Source organism: Schistocerca americana, chromosome 3, assembly GCF_021461395.2.
Source record: "Schistocerca americana isolate TAMUIC-IGC-003095 chromosome 3, iqSchAmer2.1, whole genome shotgun sequence".
Taxonomy (NCBI): domain Eukaryota; kingdom Metazoa; phylum Arthropoda; class Insecta; order Orthoptera; family Acrididae; genus Schistocerca; species Schistocerca americana.
In genome coordinates, this window is record NC_060121.1 from 699,076,470 (window position 1) to 699,095,905 (window position 19,436).

Below are 19,436 nucleotides of genomic sequence, written 5' to 3' on the forward strand. Positions count from 1 at the left end.
GGAGAAAACGGCAGTGGGAGCAAATGGAGACACACACACACACACACACACACACACACACACACACACACACACACACACACACACAGAGAGAGAGAGAGAGAGAGAGAGAGAGAGAGAGAGATGAAGACGATAGCAATGGGAGCCAAAGAGAGAAGAGAAGAGATAGTGATCGGCAATGAGAGATAGAAAGAGAAAAAGAAATGGATGGAGGAATTAGCAGTGGGAACATAGGACAGAGGAGACAGTCGAAATGAAAATGGAGAGATGAATGAAGACCATACATTGGGTTAGAGGATGAGGAAGCCCCTCCCCTCCCTAAAACCAGCGAATCTTTAACACGAAAAAAATGTCCCAGTTTGGTCAATCCCCTATACCAACGTGTTAAAATTTTTCTGTCAGTGGATGAAAACCCTGAGCAAACTATCCCCAAGGACATGTCTGGGGGAGTCAGTTGTGCTTGCTTGAAGAAAAAGACAGCCGACTGTAAGCGAGAAAGAAAGAAATAGTGGTAACGGGAGAGAAGAAAAATGAGACTAAGACAACGGCAGTGGGACATTGAAGAAGAAGGAGGTGGAGATTAGTGTTTAACGTCCCGTCGACAACGAGGACATTAGAGACGGAGCACAATCTTCGGTTACGGACGATGGTGAAGAAAAGCGGTCGTGCCCTTCGAAGGAACCATCGAGGCATTTGCCTTAACGATGTAGGGAAGTGACGGAAAACCTAAATCATTATGGCCGAACGCGTGTTTGAACCGTCGCCCTCCCGAATGCGCATCATGTGTGCTAACCAATGTGATAACCCGGCCGGTGCGGGAGATAGGCATTGAAAGTGGCAGAGGAGGAGACAGTGGCACTGGGAGAGACATACAGGAGAAAATAGTAGTGGGTGAAAAAGGAGAGAGTGGGAGGCAGACTTATATATGACAGTGACGGGAGAGGGAGATGCTGATTTATATAAAGGCTTTGCTACAAAGAGAGTCGGTGTGAAAGGATTTAGAATGTTTTGTGTTAAAAGAGCGCGAATATATTCGCATGCCAAAATGTTTGGTGAGGAAGGTGGAACGAGGACAGAGACAGCTGATTCCCACTTTTCTTTCAGAGTCTTTTAAAGAGGAGCACCTTTGCCTTTTTTTTGTGCTCCGAGACGAGCATTTTTCAGGGAAGGGTAGGTCAGGGACATGCAACTCGGCGAAGTCACGTCCAATTGATGGACTTGCACCAGAGCGTTGAGCCACACGGAATTACTATGAGCGATCCTCAGCATTGGGTACTGTTACGCTGCCAGTATGGAAAATTAAAAAAGTCTCAAGTGAGTTCCCGATTTTACGGGGGAGGATTATGGCGTAATGCGTGCTCACGTATTTGGAAGGAGAAGATCTCGTATGATATAACGTAGCTATTTGCCACCTGGAGGTGGTTTTGATGTGTGGTTAAAGCCGTGAAAACTTGAAGTTTTGCCAACAGCCTTGCCGCAGTGGTAACACCGGTTCCCTTCAGATCACCGAAGTTAAGTGCTGTCGGGCTGGGCTAGCACTTGGATGGGTGACCATCCGGTCTGCCGAGCGTTGTTGGCAAGCAGGGTGCACTCAGCCCTTGTGAGGCAAACTGAGGAGCTACTTGATTGAGAAGTAGCGGCTCCAGTGTCGTAAAATGACACATGTCGGGAGAGCGGTGTGCCAACCACATGCCTCTATATATCCGCATCTAGTGGCGCCTGTGGGGGGAGGATTACACGGCGGCCGGTCGGTACCGTTGGGCCTTCATGACCAGTTCGGGCGGAGTTTAATTTTTAACTCGAAGTCTTGCGTTTTCTGTAAGTCCGTTTTTATGCAGGATGGTTGCGGGACCTCGGCTGCTCAATATAAAAGTCAAATGAAAAACACCTTCAGCTGACTATATTTCCAATTTTATTTTATTTTTGTTATCATTTTCGACCTTACACTACAAAGTCTTCATATCCCATGACCCACTTGCAGGAAGAATCCCACCCCTTGTGCAGTCGAGACAGCATACAGTGACTAGTGACTTCTTTTTAACGACGCATCATTTCGTATAGCAGTTGCAGACTGTTGTTTCAAGGATGGGTAAAGGAACCGGTTTTCCCTTTCAAAGCAACCATTCCGAAATTTGCCAGTAGCGCTTTAGCGAACTCACAGAAAACGAAAATTTGGATGGCTGAAAGCAAATTTGAACCGTCGTCTTGCCGAATGCGAGTCCAGTGTGCTAATCATTCCACCATCTGGCTCCGTGTGTGAGAGAAGAAAGTTCTCCCATAAATTTCATCTAGTAACACCGAGTGAGCCGTTTAAAAGTCACAAGAGGAGGACGTATGCTTGGAAAAGGTCTGTAGGTATGGAAAGGGTCCAGCTGGAGTATATCATGATCAGATAGAGGTATGAAAATCAGATATCGGATTGTAAGGCATACACTAGAGCAGATCACTGTTTGGTGACGATGAAAAGTAGAATGAAGTTTGAGAATCGTGCGGAAGAATCAGTATGGAAGGCAGTGGGATACAGAAGTACTGAGGAATGATGAGATGTGTTTGAAATTTTCTGAGAGATATGCGACGATAATTAATTACACAGTAGGCTGTTCAGTAGAAGAGGAATGGACAACTCCCAAAGGGCAATCACAGAAATTGAACAGACAGACATTGGTACAAGCAAGGTAACTGCGAAGAAACCTCGTGTAAGGAAAATACTGTTTAAGTTGATGGACAAAAGTGCAGAAGTGTTGAAGGAAATTCCAGAATACAGAAATGTAGGTTACTTACTAATGAAGTAAATAGTTAGTGTGTGGGGAAGACAAGGCTAACCGGCTCCAGGAAAAATGTTTAGAAACCGAAAAAGAAGTTGCTGGAAGTACGTATTCAACATATAAAAAAGTTAAAACAGCCTTCGGTAAAATGAAAAGCAAGGGCGTCAACATTAAGAGTGCACTGTTCTCTGTTAAACGCAGAGGAGAGAGCGGATTGGTGGAAAGAGTACGTTGAAGGCTTTGACAATTGGGAGGATTTGTCCAACGATTGAGGAAGAAACATCAGTCGATATTGAAGCCGTAGGGGATCCAGTACTAGAGTCAGAGTTTAATACAGCTTCCGAATACTTGCGATCAGGTAAAATAGTAGTGATGGGTAACATTCTCTCTGAATTTCTGAGTGCTATTGCCAAAGGGTGTGGCGTTACTATTATCATCAAGAAAAAGCTAAATACAAAAGGGTATGAACACATTTTACAGCGTTGTGTGCTGGGTGCAGTAAAGGAAACAATGTTCATGTGCATCAACATGTCAGTGCACCCTGCCATAATGCAGCATCTGTGAGGCGATGATTTGTGTCGATACGGATACCACACGAACAATGTTCTCAGATTATAATAGTTCAACATTCGTGGAAGTCATTTTTTTGTAATAGTGAAAAGAAAAAATGTCGCTCTCTATTTGTGGCGTCACCTAGGAAATCGTCGTCCTTACAACATGGAGACTGCGAATGTATCCAATCCATCTATACTCTTTTGCTCACCGAATCAAAATGAAACAGCTAAGTTTCATCGCATAGGCTTTTCCCGACTTGTACTACTTCCCTTATCAAGAACCGTGTGGCACTTTCTTTTCTTTATCCTAATCATTGCATCATCGCTATTACGGATTCTTATACATCGACAGCTATATTACTACTCTGCAAGTCAGACTTAAGTACCAAGCAGAGGGTTCATCGAACCACGAGCACAGTAATTCTCTGTTCTTCCACTCTTGAACAGCGCGCGGAAAAAACGAAGACCTGATTTACCATCTTTGATTATGATGTCGTGTCTCCCTATCCAGGCCGTAGTCAACAAAATATTATCGCATTCGGAGGAGAAAATTAAGATTGAAATTTCGGGAGAAGATAGCGTCGTGACGAAAAACGCCTTTGCTTTAATGATCCCCCCCCCCCCCCCCAAATCCTGTACAGTGTCCGTTACACTGTCTCCCCATTTCTCGATTGTACAAAGCGCGCTGCTCTTCTTTGAACTACCTCGATGTACTCCAAAAGAGAACAAGAGTACTCCTAAAGAGGACAGACAGGTGTAGTGTAGGCAGTCTCTTCAGTCGATCTGTTGCATCTTCTAAGTGTTGTGCCAATAACACGCAGTCTTTGGTTCGCCTTCTCCACAACATTTTCTGTGCTTTCGTTCCAGTTTAATGCTAGCTATATAGTTGAATTTTTACGGCCCTTATATTTGATTGATTTATAGCGTAACCGAAGTTTAATGGAGTCCTTTTAGCACTCATGTGGATGATCTCACAGTTTCCATTATTTAGGGTCAGTTGACTAGTTTCGAACCACACAGATATTTTTGTGCTTTTCCAGCATGTAGCTGTACATGTCAACCTGGGTGATTTCGTCAGTTGTTTGTTCCCTTCTGTTGTAATGGCAGCACCATCTCTGTGAACGTCAGTGGTCTTCGATGCTGCAGTCCCCATGCCGAAGTCTCCGGAGCACCGGAGTACATTATTGACATTCATTGTGGTGGACGTAGACTAGCAACATTTGGTCAGCTGTCTCCTAATTTGTACGTGAATTCGCGTCCTATATGTTTTCGTAATGGGGTATCACGGTGATTATCCGTGGTGGTGTACCTGAAACAGCAAGGAGCAAAAATAACGTTTACATTATAAGGCAAAACATTTATGTCTCTACTTCGACAGTTTCATTTCCGTAGAACGCTTTTTTACCATTGCGGAGTTACAGTGCCACGTGTGTTACTTTGTAACCGACTATATTTACCATTCATCAGGGAACACTTTGTATTGTCAACTGCTTTCATGTGCTGCTGCAACTGAACCAGTGCCGAATCTGTATTGACGTCGCTGTAGGCGGGACGTCAGAGCGCCGAGGAAACGGGAAGTGAGTGCGCTGCGCTCGCTTTGCCCGCGCACCAAAGTGCGTGCCCGCACCGCGCCGCACCCAGATGATTCCCAGAAGCCGGCGGTCGCTGTACGCGCAGGTTAATGCAGTTGTTGCGAGGCGGCCCGCGTGCCGAGGCGGCCTCACGCAACTTGTTAGGCGTGCGCGACGCACCGTCGCACCGGCTGCTCCCATTCGCGGTAATGCTCGCAGCTTTAACGGGACCCACGCAGCAGCCGCTCATCCGCCACTGTGCTGTACTGTGCTGGTCGCCGTAGGCCACTTGTCGCTGGCGGTTCAAGAGCGAAGCCACTGTTCGCGACAGTCTTCAAGCGAGGGGATGCGCTTATCCAAATGTAACAAACCAAACCTCTTACTTATCATTCTGTGGGTTTTAATAACACGTAAATTACCAACCCGGATTTGGAAAAAAACTAATGATTTATTTATGAAATTGCGCAGGTGTAGAGTGTGGGCCGGAAGTCAGTTGTCAAAAATGCCTTTGTTGAAATAGTACTAAACAAATGAAAATGCAAATTTATTATCAACATAGAACGTTCATCAGATGTGAAAATTACCGAACTATCAGTTTAATAAGCCACGGCTGCAAAATACTAACGCGAATTCTTTACAGACGAATGGAAAAACTGGTAGAAGCGGACCTTGGGGAACATCAGTTTGGATTCCGTAGAAATGTTGGAACACGTGAGGCAATACTGACCCTACGACTTATCTTAGAAGAAAGGTTAAGGAAAGGCAAACCTACGTTTCTAGCATTTGTAGACTCGGAGAAAGCTTTTGACAATGTTGATTGGCATACTCTCTTTCAAATTCTGAAGGTGGCAGGGGTAAAATACAGGGAGCGAAAGGCTATTTACAATTGTACAGAAACCAGATGGCAGTTATAAGAGTCGATGGACATGAAAGGGAAGCAGCGGTTGGGAAGGGAGTAAGACAGGGTTGTAGCTTATCCCCGATGTTATTCAATCTGTATATTGAGCAAGCAATAAAGGAAACAAAAGAAAAGATCAGAGTAGGTATTAAAATCCATGGAGAAGAAATAAAAACTTTGAGGTTCGCCGATGACATGGTAATTCTGTCAGAGACAGCAAAGGACTTGGAAGAGCAGTTGAACGGAATGGACAGTGTCTTGAAAGGAGGATATAAGATGAACATCAACAAGAGCAAAACGAGGATAATGGAATGTAGTCGAATTAAGTCGGGTAATGCTGAGGGAATTAGATTAGGAAATGAGACACTTAAAGAAGTAACGGAGTTTTGCTATTTGGGGAGCAAAATAACTGATGATGGTCGAAGTAGAGAGGATATAAAAGTAGACTGGCAATGGCAAGGAAAGCGTTTCTGAAGAAGAGAAATTTGTTAACATCGAGCATAGATTTAAGTGTCAGGAAGTCGTTTCTGAAAGTATTTGTACGGAGTGTAGCCATGTATGGAAGTGAAACGTGGACGATAAATAGTTTAGACAAATAGAGAATAGAAGCTTTCGAAATGTGGTGCTACAGAAGAATGCTGAAGATTAGACGGGTAGATCACATAACTAATGAGGAAGTACTGAATAGAATTGGGGAGAAGAGAAATTTGCGGCACAACTTGACTAGAAGAAGGGATCGGTTGGTAGGACATGTTCTGAGGCATCAAGGGATCACCAATTTAGTACTGGAGGGCAGCGTGGAGGGTAAAACTCGCAGAGGGAGACCAAGAGATGAATACACTAACAGATTCAGAAGGATGTAGGTTGCAGTAGGTACTGGGAGATGAAGAAGCTTGCACAGGATAGAGTAGCATGGAGAGCTGCATCAAACCAGTCTCAGGACTGAAGACCACAACAACAACAACAACAACAACAACAACAACAGAACTTTCACTGAAAGTACAGAAGATACTGAAGGTGATTTGGATGCTCTTCTAAGCAAGCACTCCATCTTTCGAACAGTGATTTACAAATTTATTCGCAAATCTTCCGGAACAGTAGATTTCAAAGTTATATTCGATTTGTCCTAAATATGCTCAGTTTTTTTGTCTTAACACAATCCATTTTTTTCTCGTATAACCCAGACTGGGTGTGATATCTCGAGACCGTGGACGTGTTTAACTAGTACTCCGTCTGCCAGTCCATTCATCAAAATTTTCATTTAGAAATTCTCCCACAATAACTCCACAAGGTGAGGGTGCTCTATCTTGTTGCCGTATCAGTTTCTCCTTAGCCGGCTGTAGATGTTCAAATATTGGACTATTTTCCATTTCTAACAACACTTCGTCAGATATATTTAGTAATTTACGGAGCGGGCAGTACCGTTCAAAAAATAAAGTGCAGTCAGCTCACTGCTGAGAATACCTGCCCATACACTCACGCCAGCAGAGTTAAAAAATGGTTCTGAGCACTATGGGACTTAACATCTAAGGTCATCAGGCCCCTAGAACTTAGAACTACGTAAACCTAACTAACGTCAGGACATCACACACATCCATGCCCGAGGCAGGATTCGAACCTACGACCGTAGCGGTCGCGCGGCTCCAGACTGTAGCGCCTAGAACCGCTCGGCCACTCCGGCCGGCAGCAGAGTTAAACTCTGTCTCTATTGTAGAATCCTAGAAGACACAGTTGTTTGTTCACTCTGCCATTCGCCTTAGAAGTTGCTTCGAAGAATGCTCTTGTAAAACTTGGGATAGGCTTCTTGTCGGATTGTGTACAACTTTCAGTATTCCATAAGCCTGTCTGGGTCATTTTCATTTAGCAGTTGAAGTAAAGTAGGCTTGTATAAGCTCAGTTTTAGCTTTTTCTGAATCGTTTGTTGGCATGTTCCTTGACGCATTCCTTTGATATGCAGTATATAATTGCACAAAACATTGCGCTACAACATTAGTATCCTCTCCTGTAATAACAGACTTTCGTCTTCCTGAACGAGGAAGCTCGGATACCGACCCAGTTTGCTCAAGTCTTAATTTGCGATTATGTAGTCTAGATGAAGGTTGGGAGGCGCTTGAGGTACACGCCGTAGTTTTAAAAAAGTTATAAAGGCAAACACAACTTTTTGAGTCGCTGTAATTTGGTAAAAGGTATAAAGCGACCAAAACTTTCTGAATTGCTATAATTGTGCAATTTATTACCTATATAAAATTGAGAATTACTAGGGTGAGATGAAATTATAGTGGGACAGGACACATCAGTCCGTAGTGTCTGCTATTGACAATGCTTGGCACGCTGGTTGGGTTTCAGATCTCATGTCAACTGTTGCTACTTGCGAAGTAGATTGTTGGGTGGCATACGTAGTTGTTTGCGAGGGTCTACTGTGTTGACACATTTCTCGTAGTTGATGGCTCCCTTCTCGCCCTAGGGTGTCCTTTTCCTTCAAGTTTAGACCAGGGAAGCCCTCAGTCCTCCTACATTCGACTAACTTTTAGCAGACTTTCTCGAGCCAGAGAAAATATAAAACCATGTTGTTTATCGACGAACTTCTCATGCAAGCCTGCGAATCAAACATTCGCTTCTTCGCTGTAGCCTTCAGCACTTCGGAAACTTCTCTCTCGTTGGCTGCAGACCAGACGGTTCCTATGTTTCTCCGCGCGCCCATAAACACCAACACACACACACACACACACACACACACACTGTTTCTCCGCAGCAGTAGGAGTCACATTCCCCACGTAGCGGGCACGAGATGTGCTATCTCCTGGGGAATGCTTGTATCCCGTCCACCTGAGGAGGGCACTTGGACTACACTAGTCCTATTCTCTTCGTTTTTTTTTTACTGCTGTCGATCTGTAACTAAAAGTTAATAAAGAAAACACGTAATGTTACCCCTTGGAGGACTAACTACTCGCCACCTAATGTGGACACACAGTTTGGTTTGTGGTGCCAAAGCCTGGTGCCTTGGTTGCAGATCTATGGGTTCCATATTTCCCGTAGATATCACCAAGGCGACACCGGCAAGTTTCAGGCTTAGACCATCTATGCCAGAAGGTGTCTATTTGTGTGTGGGGGGAGGTGGGACGGGGTGGAGCGTGAGTCCACGTCCACAGTGTCTCTTAAGTGTGTCCGGAATTCCCATCTGCAAACATAGCACTCACCATGACGGATTAAAATAGGTTTTTTTCGAAGCCGTGTCAGTTCTGCAGAATCTGTGTGTAACTCTTTCTACTTATATTACCGGTAGTGAAATATTTCCAACATCCACATACTTTCCTGCTCCACTGATTCATCTGTGTGTGTGTGTGTGTGTGTGTGTGTGTGTGTGTGTGTGTGTGTATGGGGTGGGGGGTTGTGACAAACATGTACACAGATTCCCTCTGCACCCTGTGTTGTATAAAACTTGGGTTACCTGAGTTACTTGTTTATTGAATTAATTTTGTACTTAGAATTAAAAATAAAGAGCCTTGTTTAAAAATTTCAAGAGACTGTGGAAATCTAAAACCACCAGCAGTGTGGAAGCATTACATGAGGGTACGTGCTCTGGTGACCGCGGCAATCAAGAATGCCAGTCTGAAGACGAGCTCGAGCATAACTGTGATAGGCGAGCATAGTGAGAACGTATCAGAAGAATTAATCTGTTTATGCTGTATATAACAGAGATGCATGCTGGGGTTTCTCGAGTAACAGATTTGGACTAAGATCTGATGAATTCTTTTGAGAATATTAAAAAAGTGTTGTATATTAATTAAGAGCCTCTGGTAAAACTAACATTTGGCTCTTGAATATTGCACATGGTTTTGTACAAGAATAATTTATACTTAGTTTATTAATAAACGCACTAAAATTGTTTTATTTGAGCTTCTTTTACACGGTCTAATTCCATTTTGTGACCCATTCCAAGGTCACCACCAATTTATAATTGCTCATAGGTATGGGCAGTTAGAGACAATAGCTTATGGAAAAAGCAACCTAAATTTCACCAATACAGAAGGATCATTTTGATAAAGTTACTCACGCTGAATTACTCTTGCGGTAGTTCTCGTCTTTAAGCAGCTGACGATAGTACTCTAGTAGAAAAGAAGGTAAGTAGGTGGTCAACACAAACCAGAAGAAAGGAAACTTTCATTAACTTTGCCAACATTGTTCTTGATTCATGAGTAGTTGTTTTGCCTAAAGTGTTTATCCTTGTGGTTCTGACCCAGACCTAGACCCAGAAGCAGTTCCTTATCTATATAAGCGATTTGGGGAGATAATCTGAGCAGCCGTCTTAGTGTGTTTGCAGATGATGCTGTCTTTTATCGTCTAGTAAACTCATCAGAAGATCAAAAGAAATTGCAAAACGATTTAGAAAATATATCTGAATGATGTGAAAATTGGCAGTTGACCCTAAATAACGAAAAGTGTGAGGTCATCTGTTAAACTTCGATTACGCGATAAATCAGTCAAATGTAAGTCCAACTAAATACCTAGGAATCACAATTACGATTATCTTAAATTGGAAACAATACACTTAAAATGTTATGGGGAGAGGCTAACCAAAGACTGCGTTTTATTCGCAGGACACTTGGAGAATGTAGCAGAACTACTGAAGAGACTGCATATACTACGCTTGTCCGTCCTCTACAGAATATTGCTGCACGGTGTGGGATCCTTACCAGACAGGATTGACGGAGTAAATCGAAAAAGTTTTGTATTATCGCGAAATAGAGGAGAGGGAGTCACTGAAATCATACAGGATTTTAAAACAAAGCGTTTTTCGTTGCTGCGGAATCTTATCACGAAATTTCCACCACCTTTCTCATCCGAATGCAAAAATATTAAGTTTAATATGGTTCCGAACTTCACGCAAACTCTTGTGTTCTGTGACTGTCTAATCAAGCAAAGCTAAGAGCATACCGCCTACAAGATGCCTATGCCTAGTAAAGCACTATAGACGTCAAAGTATCCCACTGCTTCATTACAATTTTACTTATCTTTGAAAATTCCCACTCTGTAAAATAACGCGAGACCCTTATATTGAAGCATATTAAAACTGCGAGGGGGTAATCACTTTCCGTAGGGCTGGTATTAATCAGCAGTATTAATTGGTGAAGTAGAAACACGCAGCAAAAAAATGGCTCTGAGCACTATGGGACTTAACTACTGTGGACATCAGTCCCCTAGAACTTAGATCTACTTAAATCTAACTAACCTAAGGACCTCACACACATCCATGCCCGAGGCAGGACTCGAACCTGCGACCGTAGCAGTCGCGCGGTTCCGGACCGAAACACGCAGCATGCGGAATTCCAAATTACAGTACGGACACTCCAAAGAAAGTAATTCAATTCAGATGTCAACGCGACTCTTAGGGTCTGTGCAGTGAGCGCCTCTCTCCATTCCTCTGTCTCTATTTTTAGAATAATATCTCAGTGGGTATAATTTCGCTTTCGAGGTTCCACTTGGTACAGATACTAGAATGTAGGTGGTGGGTGCGAATTAGCAAGAGGGAGTGAGCTACGTGTGATACCAGCTTATGACATAATTTCGCCGATCCTGTCGTTAGCGCTCCGACGTGTACGTTGAACATTCAGTGTTGATTTCTTGTTAGTGGGCGTATGGTGACGCCTATTTTCACGTTATGGGAAGAAATGACAAAGTAGGAAGCATAGTGTTTGCAGACGACAAAGTAAATTGCAGACGAGAATGCAGAAGGCAATAGAAAAAAATCAAAAAATCGTTACGTACAATGAAAATAATGTGTTGAAGAAGAGGTTGAAAACCTGTGGTAATAACAGGATAGAGAATGAAGACACCAAGCAAACGATTGCTAAATGAGTCATACCACTACTACTACAATAACAATTTTCTGTCATTTACAGCTTCTTTCATCCCGAAGAGTCATTTATCAGTGTAAAAAAGTTGTGTTGCATTGTGGATCCGGGTCAGAGGAAGTCAAAGGCAATCATTTGCTGTAGAGCCGTAATAAAGCACTGCAGTATTTTCACGTTGAAGACTTCTGAAACTTTTACGTCGTCTTTCTCACACGCGTGTGCGCACACGCACTCAAACAATCTCGGCGAGTGTAACTGATCCTTTCACGAACAAGAGCTAAACGAGTGTGTTGTTTGATGCTACTCGCGACAGGAGATTAAAGTGATGTTTAGCTTTTGAAGTACATTTTGATTACGACAACTCAACCAAACGCGAATTCACATTGAAATCTTACACTACAATTGCGGTGTTTATCCAGTCTCCGCAAGTTCAAATGGTTCAAGTGGCTCTGAGCACTATGGGACTTAACATCTGTGGTCATCAGTCCCCTACAACTTACAACTACTTAAACCTAACTAACCTAATGACATCACACACATCCATGCCCGAGGCAGGATTCGAACCTGCGACCGTAGCAGTCGCGCGGTGCCGGACTGAGCGCCTAGAACCGCGAGACCACCGCGGCCGGCTCTCCGCAAGTAACGATGCGTGTCTTCCCCGTAGAGGTAAACAGTGTGGAGACCTAATTTTTATGGCGAATAAAGTGTTAAAGTAAGTTATGGAAAAACACCCGGATGACGTCGTATCGTTGATTTCCACTTACTTTTAATTTAGTGGCCAGTACTCTGGACAGACAGATAGGGTTGCAATGGGAAGCCCGGTCTCACCTATTATTGCTAATTTGTTTATGAAAGACTACGAGGAACGTGCCTTTGAGTCGGCGGCATTAAAGATAATTTTGTTGTTTGGCCTCATTGTAGAAAGTATTTAAGCGGTTAAACTGATCTCAGTCCATCCGAATAATCGTTTCACGATGGGGATGCAAAAGGATGGCTGCCTTCTCTTGCTTGATGTGTTGATCAGGAAGGAGGTTGATAGTACCTTAGGACATGCCGGTGATACGAAGCCAGCAAACACTGACTGATATCTGTAGGCTGATAGTTGTCACCATCCGGCTCAGAGTGAAAGGGTACTTTGTACCTTGGTTCACGGATCACACGTCATTTCAGGTCCTGAAAATTTGTCAGATGAGTTACCCTCACCCTTCGTCAGAATGGATATAGCGAAAGACAGATCAGACATGCGTTGTGCGTTGCTCCATCGACCAACCGTACACCGGGTGAGTGATGATAATAGCGAGGTGGCATCAAAGTCTGGTACGTTTTTGTCTTACGCAGGAAGCATTTCCAACAAGATTGGTCACAGTTTGCGTAAATATGATGTAAACTATGTTTTTCGGCCAATACCTGAGGTTAGGGCCATTTAGGATCCGTAAACAATGATCTTTGTTTCCGTAAGGTGGGTGTTATCGTTTTCCTTGCATTTGTGGCAAGTCATATATTAGTCAGACCATTTGGAACTAGGGGGACCGCTCTGTGGAGTGCGACACGCGCTTGCAACAGCTCAGCAGATCTGCTACTGCAGAACATTGCCTTGGCATCGGTCGTCCTATGGAGCTCGTGGTATGCATTTGAGCTATTACGATAGTGTTATTGAGAAAGCTGTTGAAATTTGAATGTGAATAGATATGGAGGGTTTTTGCAGAAATTCTACATAAAATCGTGGTCCCTCCCTTGTCAAAAAAAGGTAATGTGACGTCTCCCGTTGCTTATTAATTTCCTTGCTGCATTTGTGCATTTGAAGACGTCACCCAGCTGCATTCCCCTAAGTTATTTGAACATTCTATATGCTGGTAGAAACTCAGATTTCGCAGCACACCACTAAATTGAGTTCTAAAATTACAGTGTTATTATTCCTATTCACCTGCATTAACTATAATTTTTCCACATTTAGAGGAAACCTTCTTTCATCACACCAAGTAGAATTTCTGTCCAGCATCCTGTATCTCCTTCAGGCGCACAAAGACGGCAATGAACAGTCTCTGTTGACGCTATCCGTGAGATCGTTTTGTGTAGAGAGAACAAGATCGGTCGTATCACACTTCCTTGGGACATTCTTGACAATACCGGTGTCTCCGATGAACACTCGCCGCCGGCTGAAGTGGCCGAGCGGTTCTAGGCGCTTCAGTATAGAACCGCGCGACCGCTACGGTCGCAGGTTCGAATCCTGCCTCGGGCATGGATGTGTGTGATGTCCTTAGGTTAGTTAGGTTTAATTAGTTCTAAGTTCTAGGCGACTGATGACCTCAGATGTTAAGTCCCATAGTGCTCAGAGCCATTTGAGCCATTTTTGAACACTCGCCGTCCAGAGCAACGTGTTGGGTTCTATCGCTGAAGAAGTCTTAAACCCATTCACATACAGTGAGGTAACAAAAGTCATGGGATGGCGATATGCACGTATAATCATGGCTGTAGTGTCGCGTACACAAGCTATAAAAGGCTAAACTGTCATTTTTACTCAGGTGATTTATGTGAAAAGGTTTCCGATGTGATTATGGCCTCACGACGGGAATTCAGACTTCGAACGCGGAATAGTAAGTGGAGCTAGACGCACGGGACATTATATTTGGGAACTCGTTAGGGAATTCAATATTGCGAGATCCACAGTGTCAAGAGTGTGCCGAAAATACCAGATTACAGGCATTACCTCTCATGACGGACAACGCAGCGGCCGACGGCCTTCGCCTGATGATCGAGAGTTGCGACAGTTGCGTAGTGTTGTCAGTGCAAAACGACAAGCAACACTGCGAGAAATAACCCTGAAAATCAGTGTGGGACGTAGTAGGAACGTTTCCGTTAGGACAGTGCTGCTAAATTTGGCGTTAATGGGCTACGGCAGCAGACGACCGACGCTAGTTCCTTTGCTAACAGCACGACATCGCCTGTAACGCCTGTCCTGGGCTCGTGACCATATCGATTGGGCCCTAGACGACTGGAAAACTGTGAGCTAGTCAGTTGAGCCCAGATTCCAGTTGGTATCAACTGGTGGTAGAGTTCGAGAGTGGCGCAGACCGCACGAAGCCGTTGACCCAAACTGTCAACAAGTTACTGTGCACGCTGGTGGTGGCTCCATACTGATGTGGGCTGTGTTTGCATGGAGTGGACAGGGTCCTTTGGTCCAATGATACCCATTGACTAAATCGTAGTTTTCGGCTAGTTGGAGACCATTTGCAGCCATTCATGAGCTTAATGTACCTAAAGGACGATGGAACTTTTATGGACGACCGTGCGCAATGTCACCGTGCCACAATTATTCGCGGTTGGTTTTAAGTACATTCCGGACAGTTCGAGCGAATAATTTGGCCACCCATATAGCCCTTCATTAATCCCATCGAACATTTATAGGACATAATCGAGAGATCAGTTCGTGCAAAAAATCGTGCACTGTTAACAGTTTCGCAATTATGAAGGCTATACAGGCAGCATGGCTCAATATCGCTGCAGCTCCAGCGAGCTGGCCTGCCAATGTGGCCGAGCGGTTCTAGGCGCTTCGGTCTGGAACCGCACGACCGCTACAGTCGCAGGTTGGAATCCTGCCTCGGGCATGGATGTGTGTGATGTCCTTAGGTTAGTTAGGTTTAAGTAGTTCTAAGTTCTAGGGGATTGATGACCTCAGATGTTAAGTCCCTTAGTGCTCAGGGCCATTTGAACCATTTGAACCAGCGAGCTGTTGAGTACCTGCCCCCTCGGGTTGATACAATGCGCTGGGCGAAAGGAGGCCAGACACAATATTAGGAGGTATCCCATGACTTCTATCAGCTCAGTATACCTGAGATCCTGCGTCGTATACTCGGACTTTCGTTAACAGTCTGAAGTGATGCACTGTGTCAACAACTTTATGGAAACCTAAGAATATGGAGAGTGCTTCTTCCCTTTCGTCCAGGATTCGCGGGATCACGTGCGAGAAAAAGATAAGTTGAATTTCCCACGAGTCATGATTTCTAAATCCTTGTTGTTTTGTAGATGGAAGCCTGTCTCTCCAAAGGAAATTTATTATGTTCGGCTTGTAATATGTTGATTTGAGATAACAGTGGACGGAGTAAGCAGAAATGGTGATCCGTGTTGCAGTGGCAACGGCAAGCTGGCGTCGTGGGGTGCCATGGCGGGCTTCCTGGTGATGATGTCGCTGGACGTGGGCCTCGGCTAGTCGCCGCCGCCGCCACCGCTCCTGCTGACCAGGTGCCGGCGTACGCCGGCCCGCCGATGCTCAGTTCCAAGTTCTCCAAGGGTGCTGCTGACGCCACCCCTCAGGGTGGCATTTATTTTTATATCTAACGTTACCAATACTTTTAGTAAAAAAATACAAAAAGAGTGCGATTTAAAATTGGGCCAACGATAGCTGCTTCTCAACTTTGACGTGTACTTATTTTTCAGTGGTATTGTACTTTTCTGTGGGTGTTACACAGTATTTTGTCAGTTGATAATTATATGTGCGCTTATGATGTTTTTATTGATACAAAAAGTATTTCTCTTTGTCCGCGTTTGATGCCTTTATCTTAACCATGACTGGAATTTTGTATCGTGTTCTATGATCTACACACAATTAGTTCCTACCGTTATTTTGTTAATATGGGTAGATCTCTGACTCCGTATATTCCTCAAATCAATTAGCATGTAATTAAATCCACCTCGTTGTTGTAAGTTCGGTGTGCTAACTATTTCATTTTTGTATCTAAGTGTCAGTATTAGTTGTTTTTTAACTGTGTCGAAACTGTGATACACGAGTGTAATTTTACACTGCCCCTCTGCAGCATTTACCAGCGTCTATTATTGACGCTCATATAACTCGTGTTAACTGCCTTACTGTTTTGGTACGTATGCAGCGTATAGAAACTGCTCTTTTTTTTTTTTTTTAATTCCTCCAGTTTATTTCATATTGTGCTCACTTCTCAAACAAATTTTACTAGAAGATTTGATAACTTACTCAAAATGTAACTTTTAATCTCCATTGAAAGGAGAAGCGAAATAAGTGAAATTTGCCAATTGTAAGAAAGCTAAGAATTTTAGTCTGTAATTAATTCAAAAATTATATTCGATTATATCTCCGTCAAAATTACATATTTTTCATTTAATCGTGTAAGCTGGACACCACAGTGCAGTAGCAAACTGTGGAACAGCACAAATACCCTACTGCATTCGAACCAAAGATCTTGGCATGAAAAGTAGAGTGGGCAGTTTTTTTGTAATAACTTAAATGTTAAGGTACAAATTTTTTGCAGCTGTGCCCACAGGTATATCATATGAGAGCAATATTGTTACTTTAGAAATAAAAGTATGTGCATGTTTGATGTCTGAATTTTTCTTTTTGTGCCACAAATTCTTCCTGTTCCTCTCGTAAATATTCGCAGTTTTATAAACAAGACAGGTATTGTTGTGAATGCTCTTAGTAGTAAGCATGAGAAAAGGTTGAGAAAGCACTAAAGTTACAGACAGCAAAACGAATGATATGAAAGAATCGGCAATGTCCTTACGTTTTAGGAAATTATGCCCAGTTCAATATTGTGGTAAGTACGAGGGGGTGAAATACACTTTACTTTTAAGTAACCTTCAGATTAAGCGACACGCGTCACAAGGAAAGATACCTGAAAAGTTACGTTGCCAAAATATAGAAAACATGACACATTGTATACGAAAGTGGAGAAACAGAGCCAAAGACAAAAAGAAATTCTAACTTAAAACATGTTTCAGATGTACGTAATGGTCTTAATAGTTTACCATAGCAGAACCCACTTCAAGGCAGAACATGATAGTCCTAAGCAACAATAGCAGCACATACACTATGTGATCAAAAGTATCCGGACACCGCCAAAAACATACGTTTTTCATATTAGGTGCATTGTGCTGCCAGGTACTCCATATCAGCTACCTCAGTAGTAATTAGACACTGTGAGAGAACAGAATGGGGCGCTCCACGGAACTCACGGATTTCGAACGTGGTCAGGGGATTGCGTGTCACCTGGGTCATACGTCTGTACACGAGATTTCCACACTCCTAAACATTCCTAGGTACACTGTTTCCGATGTGATAGTGAAGTGGGAAAGTGAAGGGACAAGTACAGCTCAATAGCGTACAGGCCGACGTCGTCTGTTGACTGACAGAGACCGCCGACAGTTGAAGAGAGTCGTACATCTACATGATTACTCTGCTGTTGACAATAAAATGCCTGTCCTAGAATTCAATGAACCACCTTCAAGCTGTCTCTCTACCGTTTCACTCTCGAACGGCACGCGGAAAAAACGAGCACTTAAATTTTTCTGTGCGAGCACTGATTTCTCTTATTTTATCGTGATGATCATTTCTCCCTATGTAGGTGGGTGCCAACAGAATGTTTTTGCAATCGGAGGAGAAAGCTGGTGATTGAAATTTCATGAGAACATCCCGTCGCAACGAAAAACGCCTTTGCTTTAATGATTGCCACTCGAATTCACGTATCATGTCTGTGGCACTATTTCTCCTACTTCGCAATAATACAAAACGAGCTGACCTTCTTTGTACTTTTTCGATGTCATCCGTCAGTCCCATCTGATGCGGTTCCCACAACGCACAGCAATGCTCCAGAATAGGGTGGACAAGCGTGGTGTAAGCAGTCTCTTTAGTAGACTTGTTGCACCTTCTAAGTGTTCTGCCAGTGAATCGCAGTCCTTGGTTGGCTCTACCCACAACATTACCTATGTGATCATTTCAGTTTAGGTTAGTTGTAATTGTAATCCCTAAGTATGTAGTTGAATTTACATCCTTCAGATCTGTGTGACTTATCGCGTAATCGAAGTTAGCGGATTTCTTTTAGTACTCATGTGAATAACTTCACACTTTGAACACCATACAGATATCTATATAATTTTACAATTCGTTTTGGTCATCTGATGGCTTTACAAGACGATAAATGACAGCATCATCTGCAAACAATCTAAGACGGCTACTGAGATTGTCTCCTATGTCGTTAATATAGATCACGAACAATATAGGGCCTATAACACTTCCTTGGGGAACGCCGAATATTATTTCCATTTTACTCGATGACTTTTCGTCTATTTCTACGAACTGTGACCTTTCTGATAGGAAATGAATCCAGTCGCTCAACTGAGGCGATATTCCATAGGCACGCAGTTTGGTTAGAAGACGCTTGTGAGGAACGGTGTCGAAAGCCTGGAAATCTAAAAATATGGAATCAATTTGACATCCCCTGTCGATAGCGCTTATTACTTCATGAATGTAAAGAGCTAGTTGTGTTAACCAAGAAAGACATTTTCTGAATCCGTGCTTACTACGTGTCAATAAATCGTTTTCTTCGAGGTACTTCATAATGTTCGAATACAGTATATGTTCCAAAACCCTACTGCAAATCGACGTTAGTGATATGGGCCTGTAATTCAAAGGATTACTCCAACTTCCCGTTTTGGGTATTGGTGTGATTTGAGCAATTTTCCAGTCTTTAGGCACGGATCTTACTGTGAGCGAGTAGTTGTATATAATTACTAAATATGGAGCTATCGCATCAGCATACTCTGAAAGGAACCTGACTGGTATATAGTCTGGACCGGAGGTCTTGCCTTTATTAAGTGAATTAAGCTGCTTTGCGACACCAGGGATATCTATTTCTATGTTTCTCATCTTGACGGTTGTTCTTGATTGGAATTCAGGAATATTTACTTCGTCTTCTTTGGTGAAGGAGTTTCGGAAAATCGTGTTTAATAACTGCTTTAGTGGCACTGTCATCAGTGACTTCACCGTTGTC

At 43.3% G+C, this 19,436-nt stretch overlaps 1 protein-coding gene and 1 pseudogene across 4 annotated transcripts in view; both read left to right on the forward strand.

The window, feature by feature from the left end:
- LOC124607076 (zinc transporter ZIP11) overlaps window positions 1-16,988 on the forward strand; it is a 436,282-nt gene extending 419,294 nt beyond the window's left edge. For all 4 annotated transcript variants that reach the window (XM_047139249.1, XM_047139250.1, XM_047139253.1 and 1 more), the window contains one exon: window positions 15,769-16,988. In XM_047139249.1, the coding sequence (XP_046995205.1) occupies window positions 15,769-15,847 (79 nt within the window). In that variant the 3' untranslated portion in view covers window positions 15,848-16,988. The remainder of the gene's footprint in view (window positions 1-15,768) is intronic.
- Window positions 1,462-1,579, forward strand: LOC124607960 (annotated as a pseudogene).
- Window positions 16,989-19,436: the final 2,448 nt, after the last annotated feature.